This window comes from Schistocerca piceifrons, chromosome 4 (genome assembly GCF_021461385.2).
Source record: "Schistocerca piceifrons isolate TAMUIC-IGC-003096 chromosome 4, iqSchPice1.1, whole genome shotgun sequence".
Taxonomy (NCBI): domain Eukaryota; kingdom Metazoa; phylum Arthropoda; class Insecta; order Orthoptera; family Acrididae; genus Schistocerca; species Schistocerca piceifrons.
In genome coordinates, this window is record NC_060141.1 from 79,436,387 (window position 1) to 79,461,718 (window position 25,332).

The following is a 25,332-nucleotide window of genomic DNA, read 5'->3' on the forward strand; positions in this document are numbered from 1 at the left end:
GGGAAAAACACGATAGCTGCAGTAAACAATTTCATTGAGAAAATAAATACATCATTGGACAAAAGAAATAAGGTGGCAGGAATTTTCTGCGCCCTCACAAAGGTGTTTGATTCTGTATACCATGCATTGCTTGTTTACCAACTTGAAAAGTATGGCTTAAATCCTACTTATCCAACAGAAAGCAAAGAGTTCTCATCTCTTCAAATGGCACATATCACTTTTCTGACAGGAAACGAATATCTCAGGGTGTTCCACAAGGCTCCATACTATGCTCAGTCCAATTTCTCTTCTATTTTAATGACTTACTATTAAATATCAGCTCCCCATCAGTTCTGTTTGCAGATGATACTTCTGTCTTAGTTGAAAATCCGGATCCGGAAAAAATTCCCAAATCTGTGATCAGTACCCTCAGTACAAAACTTGGTTTCAGCTAAATAGGTTGAATCTAATCATATCTAAGACTCATGTGATGCAGTTCAAAACCAAACAGCCAAAATGTGAGCAGATTAAGATTGTACACAACAACCAAGATATAGAACTTGGCTCTGAGCACTATGGGACTTAACTTCTGAGGTCATCAGTCCCCTAGAACTTAGAAATACTTAAACCTAACTAAACTAAGGACATCACAGACATCCATGCCCAACGCAGGATTTGAACCTGCGACCATAGCAGTCGCGCGGTTCCAGACTGTAGCGCCTAGAACCTCTCGGCCACTCCGGCCGGCCAAGATACAGAAGAAGTTGACTCAGTCAAATTCTTAGGTTTAAATGTAGACAAAAATTTGAGCTGGCTGGCGCACATTGAATACCTGTCAAACAAACTGAGCAGCTTTGCATTTTCAATGCAAATATTATCAACAGCAACTGACATGGACACACAAAAAGTAGCATATACAAGCAACTTTGAATCCATTATTAGGTATAATATTGTTTTTTGGGGTAATTCGACAAACATAGTGTGGATACTAAAAATACAGAAAAAAATCATTTGAGATATGTGCACTGCAAATCACAAAGAACCATGTTGACCATTATTTAGAAAACTTAAAATATCAACTCTGCCATCCTTATACATATATGAGATTATTATATTTCTGTACACCACACATGAATTATTTGAGGGAAACCATTTTGTCCATTCACACGATACTAGAATAAAAGAAAATTTTATGCTCCCCACCCACCATCTCAGACTGTATGCCCAAGGACCTCGATACATGGGAATGAAAATTTGTAATAAATTGAAAGGGAACAAGTTGATGCAGATGAATTTAGGTTCACTTAAAAGAAAGCTATATGAGGTACTGACACTGAAGTGTTATTACTCAGTGGATGAATTCATGCAGGACAAAATGGAAATTTGAGCTGGATACAATGTGTTACACATTCCAAGAAATATCCTTATTATGTTCTTAGCTATTGTAGTGCTATATTTATTAATATAAAAATCATTGTAATTGCATTACAGATTTTTGACATGTCTCCTGTACGCAAACCAAATGGATTGCAAATGTACGTCATGAGAAAAATAAAATATAATTCACAATTCACAAGACAGTGTCTATCAATCTCCTTCAGCCAGTGTGGACTCTGCTAGAGTCTTTACAGGTGTTGACCCTTTCCAACTGCCCTCCAATAATCCATCAGACCGCTCACCCACTCCGAGTTATGTCCCCACAGCTTTCAAGTTACACCTTGAAGTTCACTATTTCCTTCCTGAAGACCTTAATCATCATCAGTGATCTTCAGGCTGAGAGGCAGCATTCAGACCACCAGACCATGGATGGCTCTATCAACCATCACTTCAAGAGAACCTCCATGACAATGAACAGTGTTGCTGGTGGTTGACTGAGACCACACATGAGTGATCTCTGACAGACAGTCTGGCTAATAGCTTCAACCACTGAATAAGTAGCTTCGTAGTGCTGACTTTGTTGTAATAAAGGGCACACTTATTCAGATATGAGTTGTTTTATTGTGCATTCCACATCCCACGTATAGTAGAACACTACAGCTGGTTTTTGCTACGCAGGAGGAATCTTCATAATCTACAACAGAAGTAAAAGGAAAGAAAAAAAAGCTTACTATCTACCAGTACTACAATAGTAGATTAAAATCAAATGCCAAAACATATAAAAATGGTATACCTCCCATTCTGCTGCACAACAGCAAGTCATAATCATGTAAGCATAGTATAAGTCTAAACTGCCATGAATGCTTCATGCTTCCACTGGGTTTGTATATATATGATGCAAAAACATCCAGAGTTCAGTGATGCATGCATGATTTACTAAAATGAGAGGCATGTTCTCATAGTTTATTCCATGTTCTTCCTTCATAATACTAATTCTAGGGCCATTGCAAAGTATTCAGTTTTAGAATTGTTTTAGTAATCAGTTTTTATTTTTGAACATTTAATTAAATTATGACAGCTTTAAGTGATCAGAAGACAAATAGGTTCCTCAGATGTTTAAATACATTTTTTTTTGCTTATTTAAATACAGCTGAAAATATTTTAAAGAACCACATTTTATAATGAACCATCTCTTAACAACTTGGTACAGTTATGAGTATGTTATTCATATCATACATCAGTGACTTCTAGGGTAGCTTTGCAGCCTATAAATATCTGGTGTTGAAGCTGGTATGGAAATTTAGATTGACATTATTTTTACATGGTTATGACTTGTTGGCGAGCAGCAGAATGAGAGACATATTTTCTGTCTTTTGTTTTTAATTTCTTATTGCAGTCAACAGTAACATTTTTTTCTTTTATATCTATTGTAGATTCTGAAAATGGCTATTGTATGGCCAAGACCAGTACCTCTTTTGAAAAAACTTTGTGATCATGACAAATAAAAAGTTGGTTGGGCAGACATAGGGAGTGGACGGAGATGTGGAAATACCAAAAACACAACACACAGTGTTGGCTCCCAATACAGCTTCTAGTTGTCTCCAAATGGGTAAATATGGGTCCTGCTTGGTTTTCAAGGGAATTTTATACCATTCTTTGTACAAAGTAACGACCAGTTCAGGTAACAATTTTGCTGTAACCAGTTTTGGCTAATTTTTTACCAATTTTAGCCAGTTTTTTGACTAATAATCTGACATAATTGTCCCAGTTTGTTACAATGGGATAATGCATTGGCCAATTTGTCACTATTTGGCTGTAAAATGATGTATGTAACTGCCATGTAATCTTTGCTATGCAATAGCATATTATGAAAAACATTTTGTCCAGCAAAATAAAGGTAATCTTCTAGCATGTGGATCTTTATAATGTTTAGTTAACTTTGACATCAGTTTTAGCTGTACTAGGTCAAGTTTTTTACAAATTTAGACATGGGATTGACATAGTTTACTTCTGTACAAAGATCAAACTATTCTCATCGATAAGTGAACATTACGCTGCAACTTATAATGTCCATGTGTTTTGTTAATGTTAACAAGCCAATTTTTGTGTATTTTTATAAATTTAAATAGGGCTACAATAATGAATTAAGTTCAGCAAGAAACCTGTCATTTATTAGTAGTTCCAAAAGCTTTATTTGTGACAGTCTTTTTATTGCGAGTATCTGCGATTCAGCATTTCCTCTACATGGTGAGTAGAAACTTATCTTTTCATGATATTGTTACATTCCATCCTGGATTTTACATTGTCACCTCAGTGTCATGTAACCTCCATTGCATGGAATCATTATTTGGTGTTATCATCAGAAGATGACAAATATTTTGCAGTGTAATATGAAGTTAATATTCTAGTGTGGGAGTCACTATACTGTTTGGTTAATTTTGATGTAGGTTTTAGCCGGCTGATTATAAGATTTTCACTAATTTAGAACTAAGAATAACATTGTTTACTTTGGTATAAAGATCAAACTACTCTTGCTGATAACTGCACTTTAAGCTGTAACTTTGGTTAGCTGTAATCTCCATGTGTGTTTTGTGACATTATTGAACCAATTTTTATGTATTTTCATAAATTCAGTGTATGGTGATGATGATGATGATGAGTGTATGGTAGACAAATCAAATTAAGCTAATCAATTAACTTATAATTTATCTGAAAAGTGCCAATAAGTGAGCCATGCATATTTTGATAAGTATTACAGACATTTTAAATGTAAAAATATTTAATTTGAGGGTCCATTGTGCCTTGCAAAGTATGGTACAGCAATTGAACTTTGTTTTCTGCCAGGCACAGAAAAATTCAGTTATGATGGTAGTGCCATATGTGTTTTATGCACCAAAACTTACGTATCTAGAGAAATAATTTTTATTCTGGTGTAAGTAGCAAATTTTTGTTGATGATCAGTGACCTGTAATTATACTTACACATCACAATAAGCAACCTGTATATGTGTTTTTGTACTCATGCAAAAATCGAATTTTTGTTAGGATCAGAGATCTGCGGTGCAAAGAGTTGCCAAAATTCCATGATGAAATAACTTTGACTGTGTTTCTATTTGTATTCTATGTGTGGCAACATTCACAGATGTAGTTAAACATCGACCGTCACCAGCTACGAAGGTTTGATTTCTCTTTGCCATGTTCTTCGGAGCGTCAAGCAGAGACCCACGTCTTGGTGCCCTTTTCTTTGTCTTTGTGCTGTATACATTGTGCCATCTAGTACAATAAATCAGTGTTTTTAGTAATGGGTGTATTATTCAGTATTATAGTACCTACCTATACCCCATATATGTATATGCCATTTAAGTATTACAATACAATAATGATCTCATCAAAATGTCTTCTTAATTCCCTAAAATGATACTTGTTCTATTTATTTGTCTTTGTCCATGTTGGAAGTTTTCAAATTGCATAATTTGGAGCATTATGATCAGATCATGGTATTAGTTTGTATTTGATTATGGGAAACAAGTCCAGAAACTTTTTAGAAAGCCTTGGCATCATAATTCCAATTGGTAAATGTCACAGTCATCCTTGAGAGTGTTTTTGTACACAAAGTCAAGTATTCCTAGACGAAATATAATAAAAATGCAATTTTAGTCTGTCTGATGGACATTTTAAATAAGCAAATAATGCTGTGTCACTTTGTATATGTTGTTATTTCTTCCCTTCTAGAATTGTGCTTATTTAGACATGTTTCTGTTTATACTCTCTTTTAGGTTTAGAATCACATTAATTGCATTCTTCCAGCAGCTGACAGTAGTTCAGATTACCCATTTGTTTTCTGCTTGCCTCCTTAGCATAGTATTTTAGTCAACATATACCTTGTGCAGTTATGGACTTCATCAGGTTTGTTTTGTACGGTACCTCATTTAGGCCTAAAAATGAATTATCAGCTACCTGCTTAGAATGTTTAGAGTACACAGTCATGGGTTAGTCATTGTGTGTTTTGCTGGTAAAGCTTATGTATTTTAAATGCAGAAATACTTCTAGTTACACGAATTATGTAAAGTATTGGGACATGACTGGCTGTTTTGTTTAAATGACCACCGGTGTATCAATAAATGATGTGTGATTTCTTGGACAGTGAATGAAGTCATAGATAATGTGGGCATGTCTGTGTGTATGTGTTTTGCTGATAATGAAGCTTACTTATATTAAATGCAGAAATACTACAAGTTACACCCTTTATGTAAAGCACTAGGATATGATAAGCTGTTTTGTTTCAATGACCACCAGTGTACCAAGAAAGGATGTGTGAGTCCTTGTGAATGAAGTTGTAAATAATGTGGGCATATCTTGTGATATCGTGCATATGGTAGGCAGTGCTGGCACTGCATAGAGCCAAACCAGTTCTTCAGCAATTTTTTTCTTTTTCAGTATTGTGATTCTGCTACATCAGGATGGTTTCTTCCTTGATAGTCTGTTAGATCCTGATCTTCCTTCCTTCCTTTTTTGCACCCATTCACTCTACCTTTAGTCTGACTTAACATGGACTGCCCACATTCTAGCATTGTACCAGAATGAATCCAGGACTTGTTTTGTTAATATTTTCTTCAGTTGAACTTCAGTTTGCATGTACCTTATCAATGAAATGGAGCCTGCCATTTTATTTTAACAGAAAAGAGAGTAGCTAATGATTCCACTTAATATCAGCATGTATTATTACTGCCAGGTCTCTACATATGACTGACTCCAATTGAACATTCCTACAGCTTCCATTGCATAAAATTTCATCACAAATTGAGTGTCCAAAATCCTGAGGATTAGAATTATATAGACTTTATGAAGTCCTAAACTCTATATTTTCAGCCAGGAAACCAATAGCTGAAAATGAATATTTTGGGCAGTATAAGGCCTTGAATGAACAAAATGCATGAATCATGTCTTTTTAAGCTATTATGTGTCATAACACATGTCTGTCATATTGGCATTGGCAGCACTACCTTAAAAAACTTTACACAGTTAGCTGTCATGTGTTGCTGGTGGAGTATGAAGTGGACACTCCTGTCTTTCAAGAGGACAACAGCTGTGACCATAGGCCTGTGCACTTACGTTGATGAACACTCAGGCACCCTATCACACCTTGAGTAGTCTGCTAAATCATATGACCTTAATCCCAAAGAATGTCTTGTGCTATTTACAACAGTGTGTGAAACCTAACAATCAACAGCCAAGCAAGTCAGCAGCTCTACAGGATCTAATCATCAATGAGTGACTTCAGCTGGATATGGCACAGCTGAAGAAATTTGTGGACTCTCTTCCTCACTGAATAGAGACCACCATCAAGGCTACATGTGGTTTAAATAGTGTTAGCATGACACATCCTAAAAATTACCCATTCTCTTCCAGTGTGCTTATTTGCTGTGTAGTTCCCAAGGAAGCAAATACACTGACCAAAAAAATGAAGCACTCAGAAGGGAAGGAGGGAACAAAATGTAGCTTCATGGGTTGAGAGTGGACATAATGTAAAATTTAAAAAGAATTTGGCAATATGAACCCACTTGTCAGCATGACATTGCATCCCCTCTGCCCTGGATGCATACATTGATTCTTTGGGGAAGGGTATATTAAAGCCTTCCTGAGTCATCTTGTCCATAACTGTTGTAACTGGTCCTTGATGTTCTGAATAATAGCACTGGATGGAGCTGACCTCTCAGCAGATCTCACAGATCTCTGAACAGATGTTGTCCAGGGCTTTGAAACAAGGCACTGTGACACTGTGACATGAGAAATAACATGTAAGGACACAGGATCTCTGTGCTGCACCTTTGTGCAACCAGAGTTCTCTCAGTCACTATCAGCCACAACCTGAAGTCATAACTAATGCCTCTCCACAACGTGATGCCAGGTTGGTTGATCTGAGGGAGGGGACCAAACAGCAAGGTCATCGGTCCCCTCAGATTAGAGAAGGATGGGAAGAAATCTGGCTCTGGCTTTTCAAAGGAACCATTCCAGCATTTGCCTGAAGTGATTTAGGGACATCATGAAGGCTGGATACAGGTTTGAATTGTAATCCTCCCAAATGCAATTCCAGTGTGCTAATCACTGCACCACCTCACTTGGTATGACATCAGGAATAACATGGCTGTTCCTCTGCAAAACATCCAGTTATTTATTTAATCCTGCATCATAAACATACATATTATACATAGTTATGGCTATAATACTTCTGTGCAAACCTTGCAGACTTCTAAAGCATTTTCTGTTCCTTCACAAAGTTCATTTTCTGTGCGGGAGGCTGGACACAGTCGGCATTGAAGCATATGATGAACAGCTCGGTCTTCTCAACAGTCACACTGAATATCATCTCGATCAGTGTAGCCTCGATCCTGGCAAATTAACCTTTGACTTCCAAGTCGTTCATTTCTCATCATAGCCAGTCATAGCCAGGAAACTCTTTTCCAGCCAGGAGGAAGGTAGGTCATCGCCCTGCACAGCTGCAACCTAGTTTTTCAAAGTGGATCTAAATGCTGTCAGTGTTGCCAGGAAACTCCTCCTTGACTTCAATTGTTGGGGGTAGGGTTCATGACCATACAGAGGACATTTTTTCTCCTGTTCCACTTTCTTTCTTTACTCATTCACAGCTGATTCCTTTCAAACAGGAGCTGGTGCTATTCCTTTGAGGTGGTACAGCGATTTTCCAGGACAGGATTTTGAACAACCTGTTTGATTCTTCAGGTATCATTGAGAATATATCTACCTGTATGGAATGTGCTGAATTGAACCAAACAGGAGACGTACACTTTGTCACAGAATAGCATAGTGCCGTTGCAACGGTTTGACTATCTAACTGTGATCTGTCCAGTTTCCATAGAAGATTGTTCCTGGTGGAAACTTCTGACTTGCAGTTCATGCAGTGCTTCTTGAAAGCAAGTGATTTATGAAGTGCCACTCTTAGACATTTTGAGGTCTCACAGTATTCCAGTTTGACACACTGGAAGAATGGGACCTACCCCAGGTCAGCGCCATACTCGCTAACTGTGGTCATCTGGGGAAGTGCAGAATTGTGATTCACTACTGACCACAGTGAGGCATGACCACAACATCTCATAACGTTAGCCATAGCCTACACACGGGATTGTAATTCCCTAGCGTGGCAGTGACAAAAAGTCCATAAGAGGAACCTTAGTGAAAAGTGAGATGACATTTTAGTTCACTAGTAAGTCCGTTTCACTGAGTTGAAGTCACTTCAGTCTATCGATAATAAAGTCAGCCAAGTTGCAAACATGATACGTGCACTTCCCCACAAAAGGTCTCAGTAGAGGGGTGAGATGTATTGCCAAATCATACATGGGGTCATCGATATTACTGATGATCAGCCATAACGGAAGGAAGAAGGAAGAAACGTGACCACTCATAATGTCAAGAAGATGAGGAGCTGTTCAGGTCCAGGGCGTTCCTTCCATACATCGGCAATCTTTCATCTAAAGTAGGCAGGATCCTAAGGAAGCATCAAGTTAAAGTAATCTTCCAGCCACTGTCGAAGATTAGTGCCTTCTCAGTTTGGTAAAATACGATCTGGGTCTGCACAAGGCTGGAATCTACAAACTTCCTTGCAAGTGTGGCAAAGCTTACATCGGTCAGACGACACACACAGTACATGAAAGGTGCGTTGAACGTGAGGGCCACACTCACCTTTTGCAGCCCAGTAAGTCAGCCGTAGCTGATCATTGTATCACCACAGGACATGCTATGGATTTTTCCGCTACGAAAATCTTTGCCCCAGCGAGAAGCTTTTGGGATTCAGTAATTAAAGAATCTGTGGAGATACGCCTAGCACAAAATCTTATAAGTCATGACGGCGGTTTTCAACTGGACAAGGCTTGGGACCCGGTGATCTGTCTAATTTCTTCTGAGAGAAGACAGTTTATTCATAATGACATGTCTGGTGACATCTGACGTCTGTTTTTGGTGATGCAAGTGCGCATTCTTACAGAGGGCAGACATGTAGTTTTCACCTTTACGCATGCGCCTGTGCACCACAGATAGAACAGTATTTCCAGAGGTCGCGGATTTCTATAGAGGAAACTCCTGTGATGGGTGCCAATGCCCATGCATTTATGTGCCAATTTTTGCTATAAAGCCAATGGCAGAAACTTGCAGTCTCCCGCAATTCCTCTATGCCCGCACCCTCACCATGGCCATCAGTAAATACTTCCCCAATGCCCCCATCTCCCTTCTTATCCCTCGCAAGGACTCTTTCCTCATTAAATCCCCCAATGCTTCCTTCCACACTGATCTCCTCTCCCAAATCCCATGCATCCAATTTGGCCAACGAGCCACCCTCACCCCCTACCACACCCCGTCCTCTCCCCATCATCCTCAACCCCCCCCAACGTCCACCAACCTTCACCGCCGTGAACACGAAGCTTAGCTCCGTGGTCACAGAGGCTGAGGTGTTGGCAGGACTCAACTCCCAGCCCAACATTGAAATCCGCTCGGCCCATCGCATCTTTAATGATGCCGGGCCGACTTATCTAATGTGGATATTCACTGAATCCTCCTCCTCCACTGACCACCTCCTTACCGAGAGAGCCCTGATATACAATCGCCATCACAAAGTCGACCCCTCCCATTCCCCAGTCCAATTCTACCACTGCCAACGCTGCCTCAAGTACAATGACCATGTTACCTCCACCTGCAAGAACCCCCCTACCTGTCCCCACTGCAAAGCTTCACACTTCTTAAAGAACTGCCCCAACCTCACCTCTTCCCCCTCCTGCAACACCTACAATGAACCCAATCCTACCTACTCCTCAAAGTATAAAGCAAAACCTCCTCCAATCACCCCTGAGCTCACCGTCCCTGTCCGTCCCGGTGATGACCCCATCCACCCCAACAACTCGCTCCGTCCTCCTCCTACTGCATAGAACATCATTCGTTTCATCACCATTGTGCTCCCAAACATTCACCCCTTCCAGCACTCCCACACCCTTTCCCAAATCACCCTCACTGCACGTTCCATCTTCCATCTTACCACCTATGCCATCTACTCTGACAACCAGGCTGACTTCACCTTCAATCCCCTCACCACCCTCGTCTAACTCTCCCCTCCCATGGCGCAACAACACTACAGTTTCCTGTACCATAATATCCGCTCCCTGTCCACCCACTAACTTCTCTTCCTCCACACCCTCCATCAGCACCATGTGGATGCCTTCTCCTAAATGAAATCTTCCTTCAACCCCGGATCTCCATTTCCACAGCTCCTTACACCCTTCACCACACCGATAACCCGTACCCTCTGGCATGTGGTGGGGTTGCTATAGGCCGCCTCAATCACCTCCCTGTTCAGCCCCAACATCTCCTCAACAATCCTGACAAGCATCTCACCCTCAGCTTCTTCTTCCCCACACACCCCCATCACATATGATTTCCTGGCCCACCTACGTGATTGCCGCCGAGCTCGTATCCACAGCCATGCTCCTGCCAATCTCCAGCAGTGGCATCGGTTTCTCACCACCCTTCAGAGAGACCTGGTTCCCCTGCCACAGCACACCTGACCCGAATCCAACACCACTCCCGATGTGATCGTTGCCTCTCCCAATCTCCTTGGGTGCATCACCACAGTTGTCCTTGACCTCATTGGCAGTGACCATGCCCCTGTTCTCCTCACTATCTCTAATGGTTGCCATCCTCACCGCGCTCCTCGCCCTGACATCCCTTCTAAACTTGTCCATGATTACTCCCGTGCCAACTGGAATGCCTACCTGGACTCAATTCACACCCAGGTCAAAGGCCATGACCTTACCCTCCAATCTCCTGATGACATCTGCTGCACTACTGCCTTCCTGCACCAGTACTTTTCTGACACCGTCGCCACCCATATCCCTACCTAAACCATCCACCCTCACTGCCCAGCCCTGCTCCTAAAAGCCGTCCTTCTCCCTCGTTAATCCCGCCGCCTCTACCGCTCTTTTCTCCACACTCGTGACTGGGACACACTCTCACGCTACCGGCAATTACAACAACACCTCCACAACCTGCTTACTGTGCAGAAACACGGGCATGGTGACAGACATGTACACAACTCAACACCATGCTCCCAATAAATTCTTCCAAGTATTGGTCTGCATTCCACCGCCTTACTGGGATCTGCCCCACTCCCTAGTACCCTCTCCTCTTTGATGCCCGTCCCTTTCCTGACAACCTGAGTGAGGCCAACCACTTTGCCTCTCACCTATCTGATGTTTTTTCCATCCCAGATGATCCCCAATTTGATTATTCCCTCTTCCCTGACATCATCGACCGTACCAATACCTCTGTTCCTCCCCTTGCTCCTAGCTTCCAGTACTTGGGCCACACACCACCACCTGAACTTAACATTTCCATCAGCCTCACACTCCGCACTAAACGCAACACTGCTCCCGGCCATGACCGCGTTACCTACCGCCACCTCAAAAACTGCCCTCCCTCCTTCCTCGCAGTCCTTGCCACCCTCTACAACGTAATCCTTGCTGCCAGCTTCTACCCCAACCTGTGGAAAACCTCTTGTATCCTGATGTTCTCCAAACCCAACAAGCCTCCATCTGATGCCTCTTCCTATCGCCCTATATGTCTCACCTCAGTGTTCAGCAGCTGTTGGAATCCATCCTTACCCGATGCGTCCATCATCACCTCCACCGAAACCACCTCCTCCCCAACACCCAATGTGGCTTTTGACCTTGCTTCTCTGCCAATGACCAACTCCTACACCTCACTCATCTCCTGTCCCTCCAGCTTAACTCCCGTCGATCCGCCATTTTTGTCTCCCTCGACCTCGAAAAGGCCTATGACCGAGTCTGGCATCACGGTCTCCTGTTTAAACTCTAGACCTACGTCTTCCTGTCAACTACATCCATCGGATTGCCTCCTTTCTCTCCAACCGCCCCTCCTACATTACCATTCATAACACCGATTCCCACACCTTCTACCCCTCTGAACGTGTGCCCCAGGGCTCTGTCCTCTCCTCTCTCCTCTACCTCCTGTACAGGGCAGACATGGCCCAAGCCTCCCCCCCCCCCCCCAGTACACCTCCTGCAGTATGCCGATGACATGGCATTCCTTGCCCTCACTGCTACCCTCCAGCAGTCCCAACGCCTTCTCCAGAATCACCTTGACCTTTTTGCCGCAGGGTGTAACCAGTTGCTTCTGAAAATCAATCCTTCGGAGACCCAGGCAATCATTGTAGGTCTTACCACTCGCTCCTTCTGGCTCCTTGATTTTTCCGTTACCATCTGCACCCATCCTGTGGACATGGGGGTTGAACCTCTCTACCATCTTCCACACCTACAGATCCTTAATCTGTCCCATCCTCTATTATGCCAGTCCCACCTGGATATCCTCCCCCCCCCCCCCCCCCAATTCTATAAGTCCCTCCAGATCCTCGAGTGCCATGCACTCCGCATTGCCTTCCAAATACGCCTCCAGTCCTCAGCGTGGATTCTCTACGACCTGATTCCTTTCCCCCATCTGCTCCTCTTCCTTGAACATATCCGCATACTCTTCACCTCCTGCTGCCTTGATCCCCCTCATCCCCTGGTTGCTCCTCTCCTCTCCAACCCCCGCCCTCTGCCGCACCTTCACTGTTGTGTTCCCCCTACCCTCCATCTCTACACCCTTCATCTCCTTCCATCAACTCCCCCTCCTGATGATGCCCTCTCTCCCTCCGTTTATCCCTCCTATCAACTCTGATCCTCACCTCCCCATCCTTTCCTTTGTCCTTTCCATGGACTCCCTCTTCCCCCCCCCCCCCTTCCATCCTGTTTTTTTCTCCGCCTATCCTCTCTCTGCCTCCCTTCTCTCCCCTGAGTCCTTTGTGCTCTCCCCTTCACTGCCTTTCCCAGTCCTTCTCGCATCTTCTCAGCCCCCCCCCCCTTTTTCTATGACCCCTCCCTCCATCGGCTGCCCCCTTTGTCTTTTCCTCTCCTCCCCCCTTTTCCCTGTCATAGGTCCGGGTCCTTCCCTCACCCCCCCACCCCCCTCAATCCCTCAATCTGCCACCGTGTCAACTGTATAGTGCTGTTATAAGTGAGTATTCAGTGTTGTGCGTCCCCTGTCAGTGTTGTGAACAGCCACCATAGTGTCACTAGTTGTGTTTTTTTTTTCATTTCGTGCTAACAGAAACCAGACTGTCACCAGGTTTTCTAATTGTGCCTGTCTATTTCTTCAGCGTTTTTATATTTTAAATTCCACAACATACCGCCATTTTACAGTTTTTTTACAATGTCACCGTTTTATCGCCTGTTTTTCTTGTTTGTTTCTATTCTCATTATGTTTTTTAACTTTTCTGTAGGCTGTAAAGTGGCATACTGCGCTGCTGCCAGCCGCCCAACCCCCATCTGGGGAGGGGGGGGGGGGGGGAATTAAAATCCAATAAAAAAAAAAAAAAAACTTGCAGTCTCCAGTGATGGACACTCACTTGAAGATGGCTGGACGATTGCCAGCCGAAATATCGTGGCAAGAAGTCAACATGTTCCAGTTGCAATCCCGGAACCTCATCAAACATTCAGTTTGTCGGGAAAGCTTCAAGAATCACAGGCCATTAATTGTTTCCATATGCCAGGCGCTTCTGTGAAGAGGTTATGATGATGATGATGTTCAGTTTGTGGGGTGCTGAAATGCACGGTCGTCAGCACCCGTACAAAGTTCCAATTTTTACACAGTCCAGTATAGTGACTGTCACGAATAACAACGACGACCATGATGATGATGAAATGATGAGGACAACACGAACACCCAGTCCCCAGGCAGAGAAAATCCTGAACCCAGCTGGGAATTGAATTGGGGGACCCCACTATCCGAAGGGGTTACGAGGCGCTGTGTGCGCGAGGCAGCGATCCTCCATTGTGATTGTCAGATGTGGTCAACCAGAACCTCGATGATGGCTATGCCTGCCCTCACGTTTCTGTACAGTCCGACATTGGTCCACTGTCACATCCAAATGCACCATAAATCTGGATGCTGCACGAATCGACCTGCCAGCCAAATGGAGATCTACAATGAGGCTTCTTTCTCACTCTGTCACACTTTCTCACACGAGTATGTGGGATCTCCGTGTCCTCCACAGCGATTACTCAAATTCTGAGGCTGTTCACGTCCCTTATGTAACCTACCAGGCGTGGTAATAACATTAAATATGAAAAACGCTGATGTTGTCTGTCGGCTGTTCTAACTGTCAGAGAGTATTGTAAGTCCAATCGTTTACACCCAATGATGTGTTAAGGCGCGTTTACATTGAGCTAAGAACATGTTTTGTTGGGAACATTGTGTGCAACTTGTTCGCTCAACATGTTGGCAACATTGTTTGTTGTTCGCATTCCCGTTTACACTAGTGACCAACATTTCTACGTATTCGCATAGTCTGCTGCGGTGAACTGATAGGTTACTTTGCGTATTTACATCAAGAGATACGCTATGTCAAGTGAAGAGGAAGAATTAATGACATTTGGTGCTGCATTAATAATACTTAACGAAATGAACAGACGAAGGAAACTACGTAGTTGTCGTTGGTGGACCAAAACATACTATAGAAGACGTGGTGGGAATTACATGCTTTGTGAGCTGAATTTGGGAGACGGACTTCACTAGGATGTCGCCGTCAGATTTTGAAATGTTGCTGAATATTATAGGACCAGTTGTTTAAAAGAAAGACACAAATTTCAGAAAAGCAATCCCTGTGAACCAAAGACTTGCTGTTACTCCTCGTTTTCTGGCATCAGGAGACTCCTATCAAAGCCAACCATATCTCAAATAGTTCCATATCATCCAGGAAACGTAGATATTTAAATCCAAACCACTTCGTTTCGTAAAGTGTGTCAGTACCACATCCAGATTTTTTACTTTCCTCTACTTTTCTTTTCTCTCGTCGGTACTGAGACAAGAGAGATAAAATTTTTTTGTCCACGTCACTGCTGCTGGTGCCAATCGCCGCAGCAACTTTTTGTAATGAATCACGTTTGATTTTAGTATTTTTGTAACCTGCGCAACGTACATTCCACAGGCACTCCTCTGCCTCATAGAGCGATATAAATTGGAAAATTTTGTCTCGTGACCACTCCATTTCAAATAAAAATGAAGGGACATAAAATAAACGCACCACTACACTCCAGCAAAACAAACACCAGAACACTCACTCAGAGCAAACGAACACCAGCGCTGCGTAGCGGAATTCAGTGGCAGCAGGCCACGAACAACGTTTCTTTGATCTCTACCGACGCAGCCGTGGAACATTGATTTTGTGTTGCGAACATGTTGCCAACATGTTGCGAACATCGGTAGTCCATAACTAGCCACGAACAATGTTGTGAACAATGTTGCGAACTCGGTGTAAATGCGCCTTTACACTGACGCCTGACCGTGTCTTCTGGGCGCTTCACTTCTTTTGCGGGGGCAGTGTACGTACAGTGAAGTCCTCTGCTGTTGCGACACTGCACGAAGTGAGAGCAGGAGGCGTGACTGCCGTGGTTCAGTGGAGACTCACCCCGCAGGTAGCTGTGGCACTTGAGCACCATGAGAGGCCGCGTGCGCCCGCCGATGGCGAACTGCAGCGACTCCGGCGCCGCAGAGTCCCGCCTTTCCATGGCCTCCCCCAGCTCGTCCGCCAGCGACGGCTGCACCATCGCCATCACGGCAGCTGCAGGGAACAAACACACCAGTGTAGAGAACGAGCAAACTGAGGTAACTTTACGTCCCTGCTATGTTTCGTACACACATATACAGGGTTATTACAAATGATTGAAGCGATTTCACAGCTCTACAATAACTTTATTATTTGAGATATTTTCACAATGCTTTGCACACACATACAAAAACTCAAAAAGTTTTTTTAGGCATTCACAAATGTTCGATATGTGCCCCTTTAGTGATTCAGCAGACATCAAGCTGATAATCAAGTTCCTCCCACACTCGGCGCAGCATGTCCCCATCAATGAGTTCGAAAGCATCGTTGATGCGAGTTCGCAGTTCTGGCACATTGTGTCTGTTCACTTCACCATTAAGAAAAAATGTTGCTTCATCACTGAAAACAAGTTTCGCACTGAACGCATCCTCTTCCATGAGCTCTTGCAACCGCGCCGAAAATTCAAAGTGTTTGACTTTGTCATCGGGTGTCAGGGCTTGTAGCAATTGTAAACGGTAAGGCTTCTGCTTTAGCCTTTTCCGTAAGATTTTCCAAACCGTCGGCTGTGGTACGTTTAGCTCCCTGCTTGCTTTATTCGTCGACTTCCGCGGGCTACGCGTGAAACATGCCCGCACGCGTTCAACCGTTTCTTCGCTCACTGCAGGCCGACCCGTTGATTTCCCCTTACAGAGGCATCCAGAAGCTTTAAACTGCGCATACCATCGCCAAATGGAGTTAGCAGTTGGTGGAACTTTGTTGAACTTAGTCCTGAAGTGTCGTTGCACTGTTATGACTGACTGGTGTGAGTGCATTTCAAGCACGACATACGCTTTCTCGGCTCCTGTCGCCATTTTGTCTCACTGCACTCTCGAGCGCTCTGGCGGCAGAAACCTGAAGTGTGGCTTCAGCCGAACAAAACTTTATGAGTTTTTCTACGTATCTGTAGTGTGTCGTTACCATATGTCAATGAATGGAGCTACAGTGAATTTATGAAATCGCTTCAATCATTTGTAATAGCCCAGTAACTCTTAATTGTGCACTTCTGCTGGGTGGGATGGGACACCAAGTAAAGTGATTAAAGCAGTATATGACATAATAGCACCCCCGCTAGCTAAAATAATCAACCAATCTTTTGAACAAGGATGCTTTCCTGATGTGTTAAAATACGCCGAAGTGAGACCTCTGTTCAAGAAAGGGTCGAGGGAAGATATGGAAAATTATCGCCTATTTCTATTCTCCCAATCCTGTCAAAAGTGTTAGAAAAGGTAGCTACAAATTAGATCAAAAATTTTATCGTAAAAATGATATTATTGTAAGTAACCAATTTGGATTCCAACAAGAAAAAAAACAGAATGAGATTTTCACTCTGCAGCGGAGTGTGTGCTGATATGAAACTTCCTGGCAGATTAAAACTGTGTGCCCGACCAAGACTCGAACTCGGGACCTTTGCCTTTCGCAGGCAAGTGCTCTACCATCTGAGCTACCAAAGCACGATTCACGGCCGGTGCTCACAGCTTTACTTCTGTCAGTATCTCGTCTCCTACCTTCCAAACTTTACAGAAGCTCTCCTGTGAACCTTGCAGAACTAGCACTCCTGAAAGAAAGAATATAGCGGAGACATGGCTTAGCCACAGCCTGGGGGATGTTTACAGAATGAGATTTTCACTCTGCAGCGGAGTGTGCGCTGTAAAGTTTGGAAGGTAGGAGAAGAGATACTGGCAGAAGTAAAGCTGTGAGCACCAGGCGTGAGTCGTGCTTCGGTAGCTCAGATGGTAGAGCACTTGCCCGTGAAAGGCAAAGGTCCCGAGTTCGAGTCTCGGTCGGGCACACAGTTTTAATCTGCCAGGAAGTTTCAAGAAAAAAACACACTGGATGCAGTAAATAACTTTATTGAGAAGATATGCAAATCATTGGATCAGAGGAGTAAAGTCGCAGGTATCTTCTGTGATCTTTCAAAAGCATTTGACTCGGTGAACCATGACTTGCTTATCTACAAATTAAACAAATATGGGATTAAGGACAAAGCTCTGAAATGGCTCACATCATACTTGCACAACAGAAAGCAAAGGGTAAGTGTCACATCAAATGCAGTGAATTATTATTCTAAATGGAGTACAGTATCACAAGGTGTGCCTCAAGGCTCCATTTTGGGGCCAATTCTGTTCCTATTCTATGTAAATGACTTGCCCATAAATATAAATTCCCCGTCACTTCTGTTTGTGGATGATACTTCTGTTTTAATTGAAGATGATGCAGAAAAAAATTCAGAGCTCCATTGTGAGCACAATGGATACTCTCTGAAACTGGTTCCAGTTAAATGGCTTGAAACTGAACACTGCAAAAGCCAATATGGTGCATTTCAAAACCAAACATTTGAAATGTGTGGATCTTAAAATACATCATCACAATCATCCTATGGAAGAAGTTAACACAGTCAAATTCCTAGGACTAAATGTGGACAACAACTTAAACTGGAGTACACATATTGAGTTCCTATCAAATAAACTAAGCAGCTTTGCATTTGCAATGCAAATACTAGCAAACTCTACTGACATGAGTACACGAAAAATAGCATATCATAGTTATTTTGAATCTGTCATTGGGTATGGTATCATTTTCTGGGGAAATTCACGTAGAGTATCTCAAATACTGAAACTGCAAAAGAAAATTATAAGATACATGTGTAGTGCACAACAAACAGAATCTTGTCGCCCATTATTTCGGAACCTGAAAATCCTAACAGTTCCCTCCATATACATTTATGATATTATAATCTTTGTACACAGCAGACAAAAATTATCTGAGGAAAATCATTTTAACCACACATACAACACAAGAAATAAAAATAATTTTATGTTACCCACACACAATTTGAAATTATATGCACGAACTTCACAGTATATGGGGATGACAATATATAACAAGCTAATGGGCAAAAATATATTTAATATGAAGCCACAGAGTCTAAAAATTAGGCTGCAGCAGATTCTGTGGGAGAAATACTACTATTCAGTAGAAGAATTCATAGAGGATGACATGGTAATTTGAGCAAGGGGTAATTAATTGTTAGGCTTTTATTGTATGTGTAACAAAATTGTATTATTATTATGATACCATTTGTTAAAATCAGGTGTTGTATGTATATGGTAAAACTTTACCAAAATTTTGACGTGTATCCTGTACCTGAATCAAATGGTTTAGATTATGTACGTTATGAGACTAATAAACCACAATTCACAATTCGCGGTGATCAGAGTTGACAAATGAACGAGAATTTTACATTATTAAATGACACCTTTGCAAGACTATGAAATAAAATAGTATTCATCTTGAGGTTGAAGCTCACTCTTGTGTACGTGTTTGATTTCAAATAAATTCGTTTTTGGATAGGGTCCGCCTTGAGCATTCAAAGTTTCTTTTTTCTTCTTTTCATACAGACATGTTGCGCTGAAGTTACAGCACCATCAGTTGGTTTCTTACTTTCTTTTCCGAAATGCCTTTTACGGCGTTGAAATATTCATTTTGAGGTTGAAGCTCACTCTGTTCAAATGGTTCAAATGGCTCTGAGCACTATGGGACTTAACTGCTGATGCCATCAGTCCCCTATAAATTAGAACTACTTAAAGCTAACTAACATAAGGACATCACACATACCCATGCCCGAGGCAGGATTCGAACCTGCGACCGTAGCAGTCGCGCGGTTCCGGACTGAAGTGCCTAGAACCGTTCGGCACCACGGCCGGCGCTGGACGAGACTGGAACGCAAAAGGCATTAGCGGAAGTGAAGCTGTGAGGAAGGGTCGATTAGTCTGTAAGAGCTTTTCGCGAAAAAGGCAACAATCCGTTATCAAATCCCAGTTTGGCACACAGTCTTCATTTGCCAGGAAGTTTCACTGTTATTATTTCGTTGAGCCCTCTAAAGAGCATAGAGAAGCATTAGTTGTTCTTGCCTTCCAATGACTGTCACTATGGCTTTGTGGTATTTCTAGTGTCCGTGCCTTTTTGAGTTTCGGACTGATAGTTATTTGGATGCGAACTCGTGAGCGTCAGTCCAAGTCTGTAGGCAGTCCGTGTAATTCCAGTGAGTCCACAGCAGCTTCCAAGTCGTCTGGGTGGTTCAAAATGGTTCAAATGGCTCTGAGCACTATGGGACTTAACATCTATGGTCATCAGTCCCCTAGAACTTAGAACTACTTAAACCTAACTAACCTAAGGACATCACACAACACCCAGTCATCACGAGGCAGAGAAAAATCCCTGACCCCGCCGGGAATTGAACCCGGAAACCCGGGCGTGGGAAGCGAGAACGCTACCGCACGACCACGAGCTGCGGACCGTCTGGGTGGGTGTTGGCCGTGGTATTCTGTGGTATGTCGGGTCCCGTTTATGGTAGGGCAGATTTTATTTAGTTAGTTATCAGTCGTCCGGTCGTGCTTTATTATCTGCCTTTTCTCGGTGTTCCGATCTGCACAGTTTCGTCTGGATCATTGTTGAAATGATAAAATTATCGGGGCTCACACACTTTTAAGAACCCAGGCAGTCCTCAGGGTAATCTGTACTGGCTCACTCAGTAGTCTTGTTTCTCTCTCTCTCTCTCTCCCCTTTTTTTTGTCCTCCCCCCACTCTCCAACCGACCATCCCCGAATATTCTTCATTGACATTTTTCCAACTTAAGCTTCTCGTAAAGTACTAAAGCCCTCGCAATGCTTGCAACCGGAAGATGTGAGCCTATTATTTGCAACTCTTCCTGCCACTTTCATATGTTTACTATATCTTATTGTGCTTATCCATATAACTCATATCCCCATTGCAGTCGCACCACCGAGGGTTAGGTAGCTTTCAATCCTTTTCTTTGCGCGTAATACTGTTGTTGATTCCGGATCTCGGAAGTTTGATAACAAACATACAGGTCTTCTGTTCTTACATCTAACAATGCCCAACCCAGTGTCACTTGTAGCCCATTCATAGGAACAACGTTTCAAGCACATCTTTCAATATTTCTCTACAGAGTTTCTTTATGGTCTGAAATAAAGGATAAAGCTTCAAATCATACCTATTAAATCCATTTACTCATTCACGCAATTTAACCACACGTACAAAGCAGATAATGTGTAACATTTCTCGAATGATCACTTAGCATTTAATTTAGGTATGCCATTGCATGTTATTAAAAAGGTTTTCTTCATAGCCATAGCAAAACAGAGTTTACCTAAACATGTCGAGCCACAGTTGTGGTGGCCATGGTGGGCTAACAGGTAGAGCACTAGAATTTGCCTCTGGAGGTCTGAAGTTCAATTGTGGGTGTGGTGGAGATTTTTTTCTCCCTCCAGGACGACCTCGGCTCCACTCAGCCTGCTGCCAAAATGAGTACTGAGGACATTTCCTGGGGGTAAAAGACGGCGGGCGATTGAATCGTCGCCCTTCACTCCTAGTGGCGTGGCGAATAGAAATGTTGCGCTTTACCTGTAGTCAGGCCAACAGCCCGGTCACGAGCTTCCACCACAGATTTTACCTTTACCTTTGGATACCACTTAGTTTCCTTCAGTGTGTACCTGTTGCTGTCTAAAATCTACATTTAATGCAACAAATCATTGTAATTGTAACAGACCTGCTCTGGGCCTTGTCACATCTTGATTAGTATTACCGCAGTTTTTGTTCTTAAAAGAATGACTTCCAGTGGGAGTCGCTTTCATTCTGCCAACAGCCTTGTTGAAGAGGATGGAGGAACAGAGTTTCACTGTACCCCCTGTCGTATAATGTGATTTTAGAGACGGAATATTGAATTAAACTGTCGTTGTAGCTAACTTCTGTCTTGGGAAGGCAGAGGCAGTGTTGGCGCCATCGTTTATCACACAGTGTCAGCATGGTGCCGTACTGCACACAGGCGACGCACACGCATGCGCGCGTGGCTCGGGTTCCATACTGACAAGGGAACCTCCCCATCGCACCCCCCTCAGATTTAGTTATAAGTTGGCACAGTGGATAGGCCTTGAACAGCTGAACACAGATCAACCGAGAAAACAGGAAGAAATTGTGTGGAACTATGAAAAAATAAGCAAAATATACAAACTGAGGAGTCCATGCGCAACATAGCCAACATCAAGGACATTGCGAGCTCAGGAGCACCGTGGTCCCGGGGTTAGCGTGAGCACCTGCGGAATGAAAGATCCTTGGTTCAAGTCTTCCTGCAAGTGACAATTTTAATTTTTTATTTTCAGACAATCATTATCTGTCCGTCCGTCCGTCCGATGGGACGTAACTGCGCCGTAGTATTGTGACGCTACGCCCAAACGGAAAAATTTGAAAACGTTAAAAACATATGCTTTGACAGAGCACAGGGAAAACTGTGCGACTGTGAAACTGTTGCATTCATTTGTTGCAGTTTATTTGACAAACTCTTTATGTTTTTGTGGTGTCACCGCCAGACACCACACTTGCTAGGTGGTAGCCTTTTAAATCGGCCGCGGTCCGCTAGTATACGACGGACCCGCGTGTCGCCACTATCAGTGATTGCAGACCGAGCGCCGCCACACGGCAGGTCTAGAGAGACGTCCTAGCACTCGCCCCAGTTGTACAGCCGACGTTGCTAGCCATGGTTCACTGAGAATTACGCTCTCATTTGCCGAGACGATAGTTAGCATAGCCTTCAGCTAAGTCAATTGCTACGACCTAGCAAGGTGCCATTTATCCTTTGCTATGTATCTAATGAAGCATGTACAGTAACAAGACCAATGTTCACCAATTGTGGATTAAAGTTAAGTAATCCAGCAGCTACGTACTTTTCTTTATAGCATTCATTACGTATCCTGTTTCAGACCTCACGCCAGCCTGCGTGAGTTTATGCGCGTGCCTTTCGGTTACCCGTCACTGTGGACTGGCTGTCTTGTCAGTCCACAACAGTTTTCATTACTTTTTTGGGAGTGATTATGACATCCAGAAGAAAACCTAAATCGGGCAAGGTAGAAGAATCTTTTTACCCATTCCCCAAGTGTACAAGTTAGGTGGGTCGACAACATACTCCTGTCATGTGACGCACATGCCGTCACCAGTGTCATATAGAATATATCAGACGTGTTTTCCTGTGGAGGAATCGGGTGACCTATGACATTGCGATCACATGTTTTCGGATCCCATTGGAGAGGCACGTCCATTCGTCTACTAATCGCACGGTTTTGCGGTGCGGTCGCAAAACACAGACACTAAACTTATTACAGTAAACAGAGACGTCAATGAACGAACGGACAGATCATAACTTTGCGAAAATAAATTTTCCAGTCGATGGAAGGCTTGAACCACGGACCTTATGTTCCGCAGCCGCTCACGCTAACCACGGGACCACGACGCTCCTGAGCTCAAACTCCCCTTGATGTTACCTATCTTACTCGTGGACTAGTCAGTTCGTATATTTTGCTTATTTTTTCATAGTTCCACACAACTTCTTCCTGTTTTCTCGATTGATTTGTGTTCAGTTTTTCCAGGCCTATCCACTGTGCCAACTTATAACTAAATCTGAGGGGGGTGCGATGGAGAGGTTCCCTTGTGAGCGTGTCACCGCAGCGTAAGCGCCTCGTGATTTGACCTAGTACGGCAATTTTCACACACAGGCTCGCTATGGACCTCAGAGTGAATCTTCCAGAAACTTGAGGGACGCTATAAACAGGGGACCTGCCCTAAAACGAGCCACAAACACAGTCTGGTAGTCGTCTGTGGCGCTACCATTGCGTCGGTCGTTGCCAAGCTGAGGACATGGAATATTTGAGCGGCTGCGGTATTGAGAAGACAGACTCGGGATAGTGAGAGCGCAGGCAGCTGATTAGTAGAGTTGCGCAGACCGCATACGCTAATAACGGGTCTCGAGTTAGAGCAACTCTATTCGGTGGTGCCGGCAGAAGAACTGCATTGAATTTTGGTTGTTCGGAGTTTCAGTTGGTACCGAGTTTGTTTGTAGACACAGTATTCGTCAACGAAGTGAAATGGAAAGAAGAAAAGAATACCTGGTCAGACGAATACAGTGTAATATCAACAGCAGCGGGAAATGGTATAATGGGAGTAGCGTTCATGGTTCAAATGGCTCTGAGCACTATGCGACTTAACTTCTGAGGTCATCAGTCGCCTAGAACTTAGAACTAATTAAACCTAACTAACCAACGGACATCACACACATCCATGCCCGAGGCAGGATTCGAACCTGCGACCGTAGCTCCGCTCGGTTCCAGACTGTAACGCCTAGAACCGCACGGCCACTCCGGCCGGCGGAGTAGCGTTCATCATAAACAGCAGTGAGTTACTGTGAAAAGTTCAGTGGTAGGACTATTCTCATCACAGCCGACACAAATAAACGCCAAGAACAGTAATTCAGCTGTATATGTCGACGTCACAAACAGAATGAGTAACTCGGTACGTAAAAGAAGACTAAAATCTAATAATCATGTAGCATTGGACCGCTATAGCAGGGGAATGAACAGAAGACAGAGTTATGGGAGAAAATACGCTCTATATTACGAGTGAAAGATGAGAAACTCTCCTTCTGCAATAAATTTCAGATGGTAATAGTGAATAACGTGTTCAAAATTGTAAGAGGAGGAGGTAGATTTGGAAAGATACTGTCTGGATTACATCATTGTGAAATCCTACACACTAAATTGATTAATCTTTTGGTTAGCATTTCTCCTAATGAATTTAGAAATTCTGAAGGCTCAGGAGTTACCCAAAGCTCTGTCAATCTCCGACTCCGATAGTGGATCCCCTACGTTTTCCAAACAGACATCTGTTTGTTGAACTATCACGTCAGACTACAGTTTTTTCTCCTAGTAGAGGCCCCTCTATGTACCCTTTCCACCTGTCCCTCACTACTCTGCGTTTAACAGTGGAAGTCATTCTGCGCCATTAATCCTGTTGCTCTTTTTTTTAATTTCGTCGAAAGTTACTTTGACTTTTCCTATATGCTGATTAAGTCTTTCCGGTACTCATTTCCTTTTCGATTTCTTTATATATTCCCTGTAGAATTATCGCTTTAATGCCCCTGCACTTCCTATTGATTTCATCCCTAAGTAACACATATTGGTGTAGTCTTTTTCTTTTTTGTACTTTCTTCCTTCATCGATCAAGCCAACATTTATATGCAGAGCCTTTCTTGTACCTATATCTGTTTGTTCAACTTCTATGGTTGCCCTTTTTGGGGCAGCCCATCCCTCTAACTCTGAATTGTCTACACTGATATTCATCATCATAGTATCTCCATCTTTAGTGAACTTCAAACGCACATAACCATTTCTCAGTACTTCAGTATCACAATTTTTTACACAATGATACTACCTG

The 25,332-nt window shown here is 43.1% G+C and overlaps 1 protein-coding gene and 1 long non-coding RNA gene across 2 annotated transcripts in view; one reads left to right on the forward strand and one right to left on the reverse strand.

Moving 5' to 3' along the window:
• Positions 1–25,332, reverse strand: part of LOC124795610 (JNK-interacting protein 1) — a 359,281-nt gene that overhangs the window by 110,745 nt on the left and 223,204 nt on the right. Inside the window, exon 4 of the mRNA XM_047259681.1 lies at positions 15,877–16,029. Coding sequence (XP_047115637.1) covers positions 15,877–16,029 — 153 coding nt within the window. The remainder of the gene's footprint in view (positions 1–15,876; positions 16,030–25,332) is intronic.
• On the forward strand, positions 4,083–4,657 carry LOC124795406. The gene is made up of 2 exons (XR_007016687.1): positions 4,083–4,288; positions 4,401–4,657. It is a non-coding gene; the product is annotated as an uncharacterized LOC124795406 (long non-coding RNA).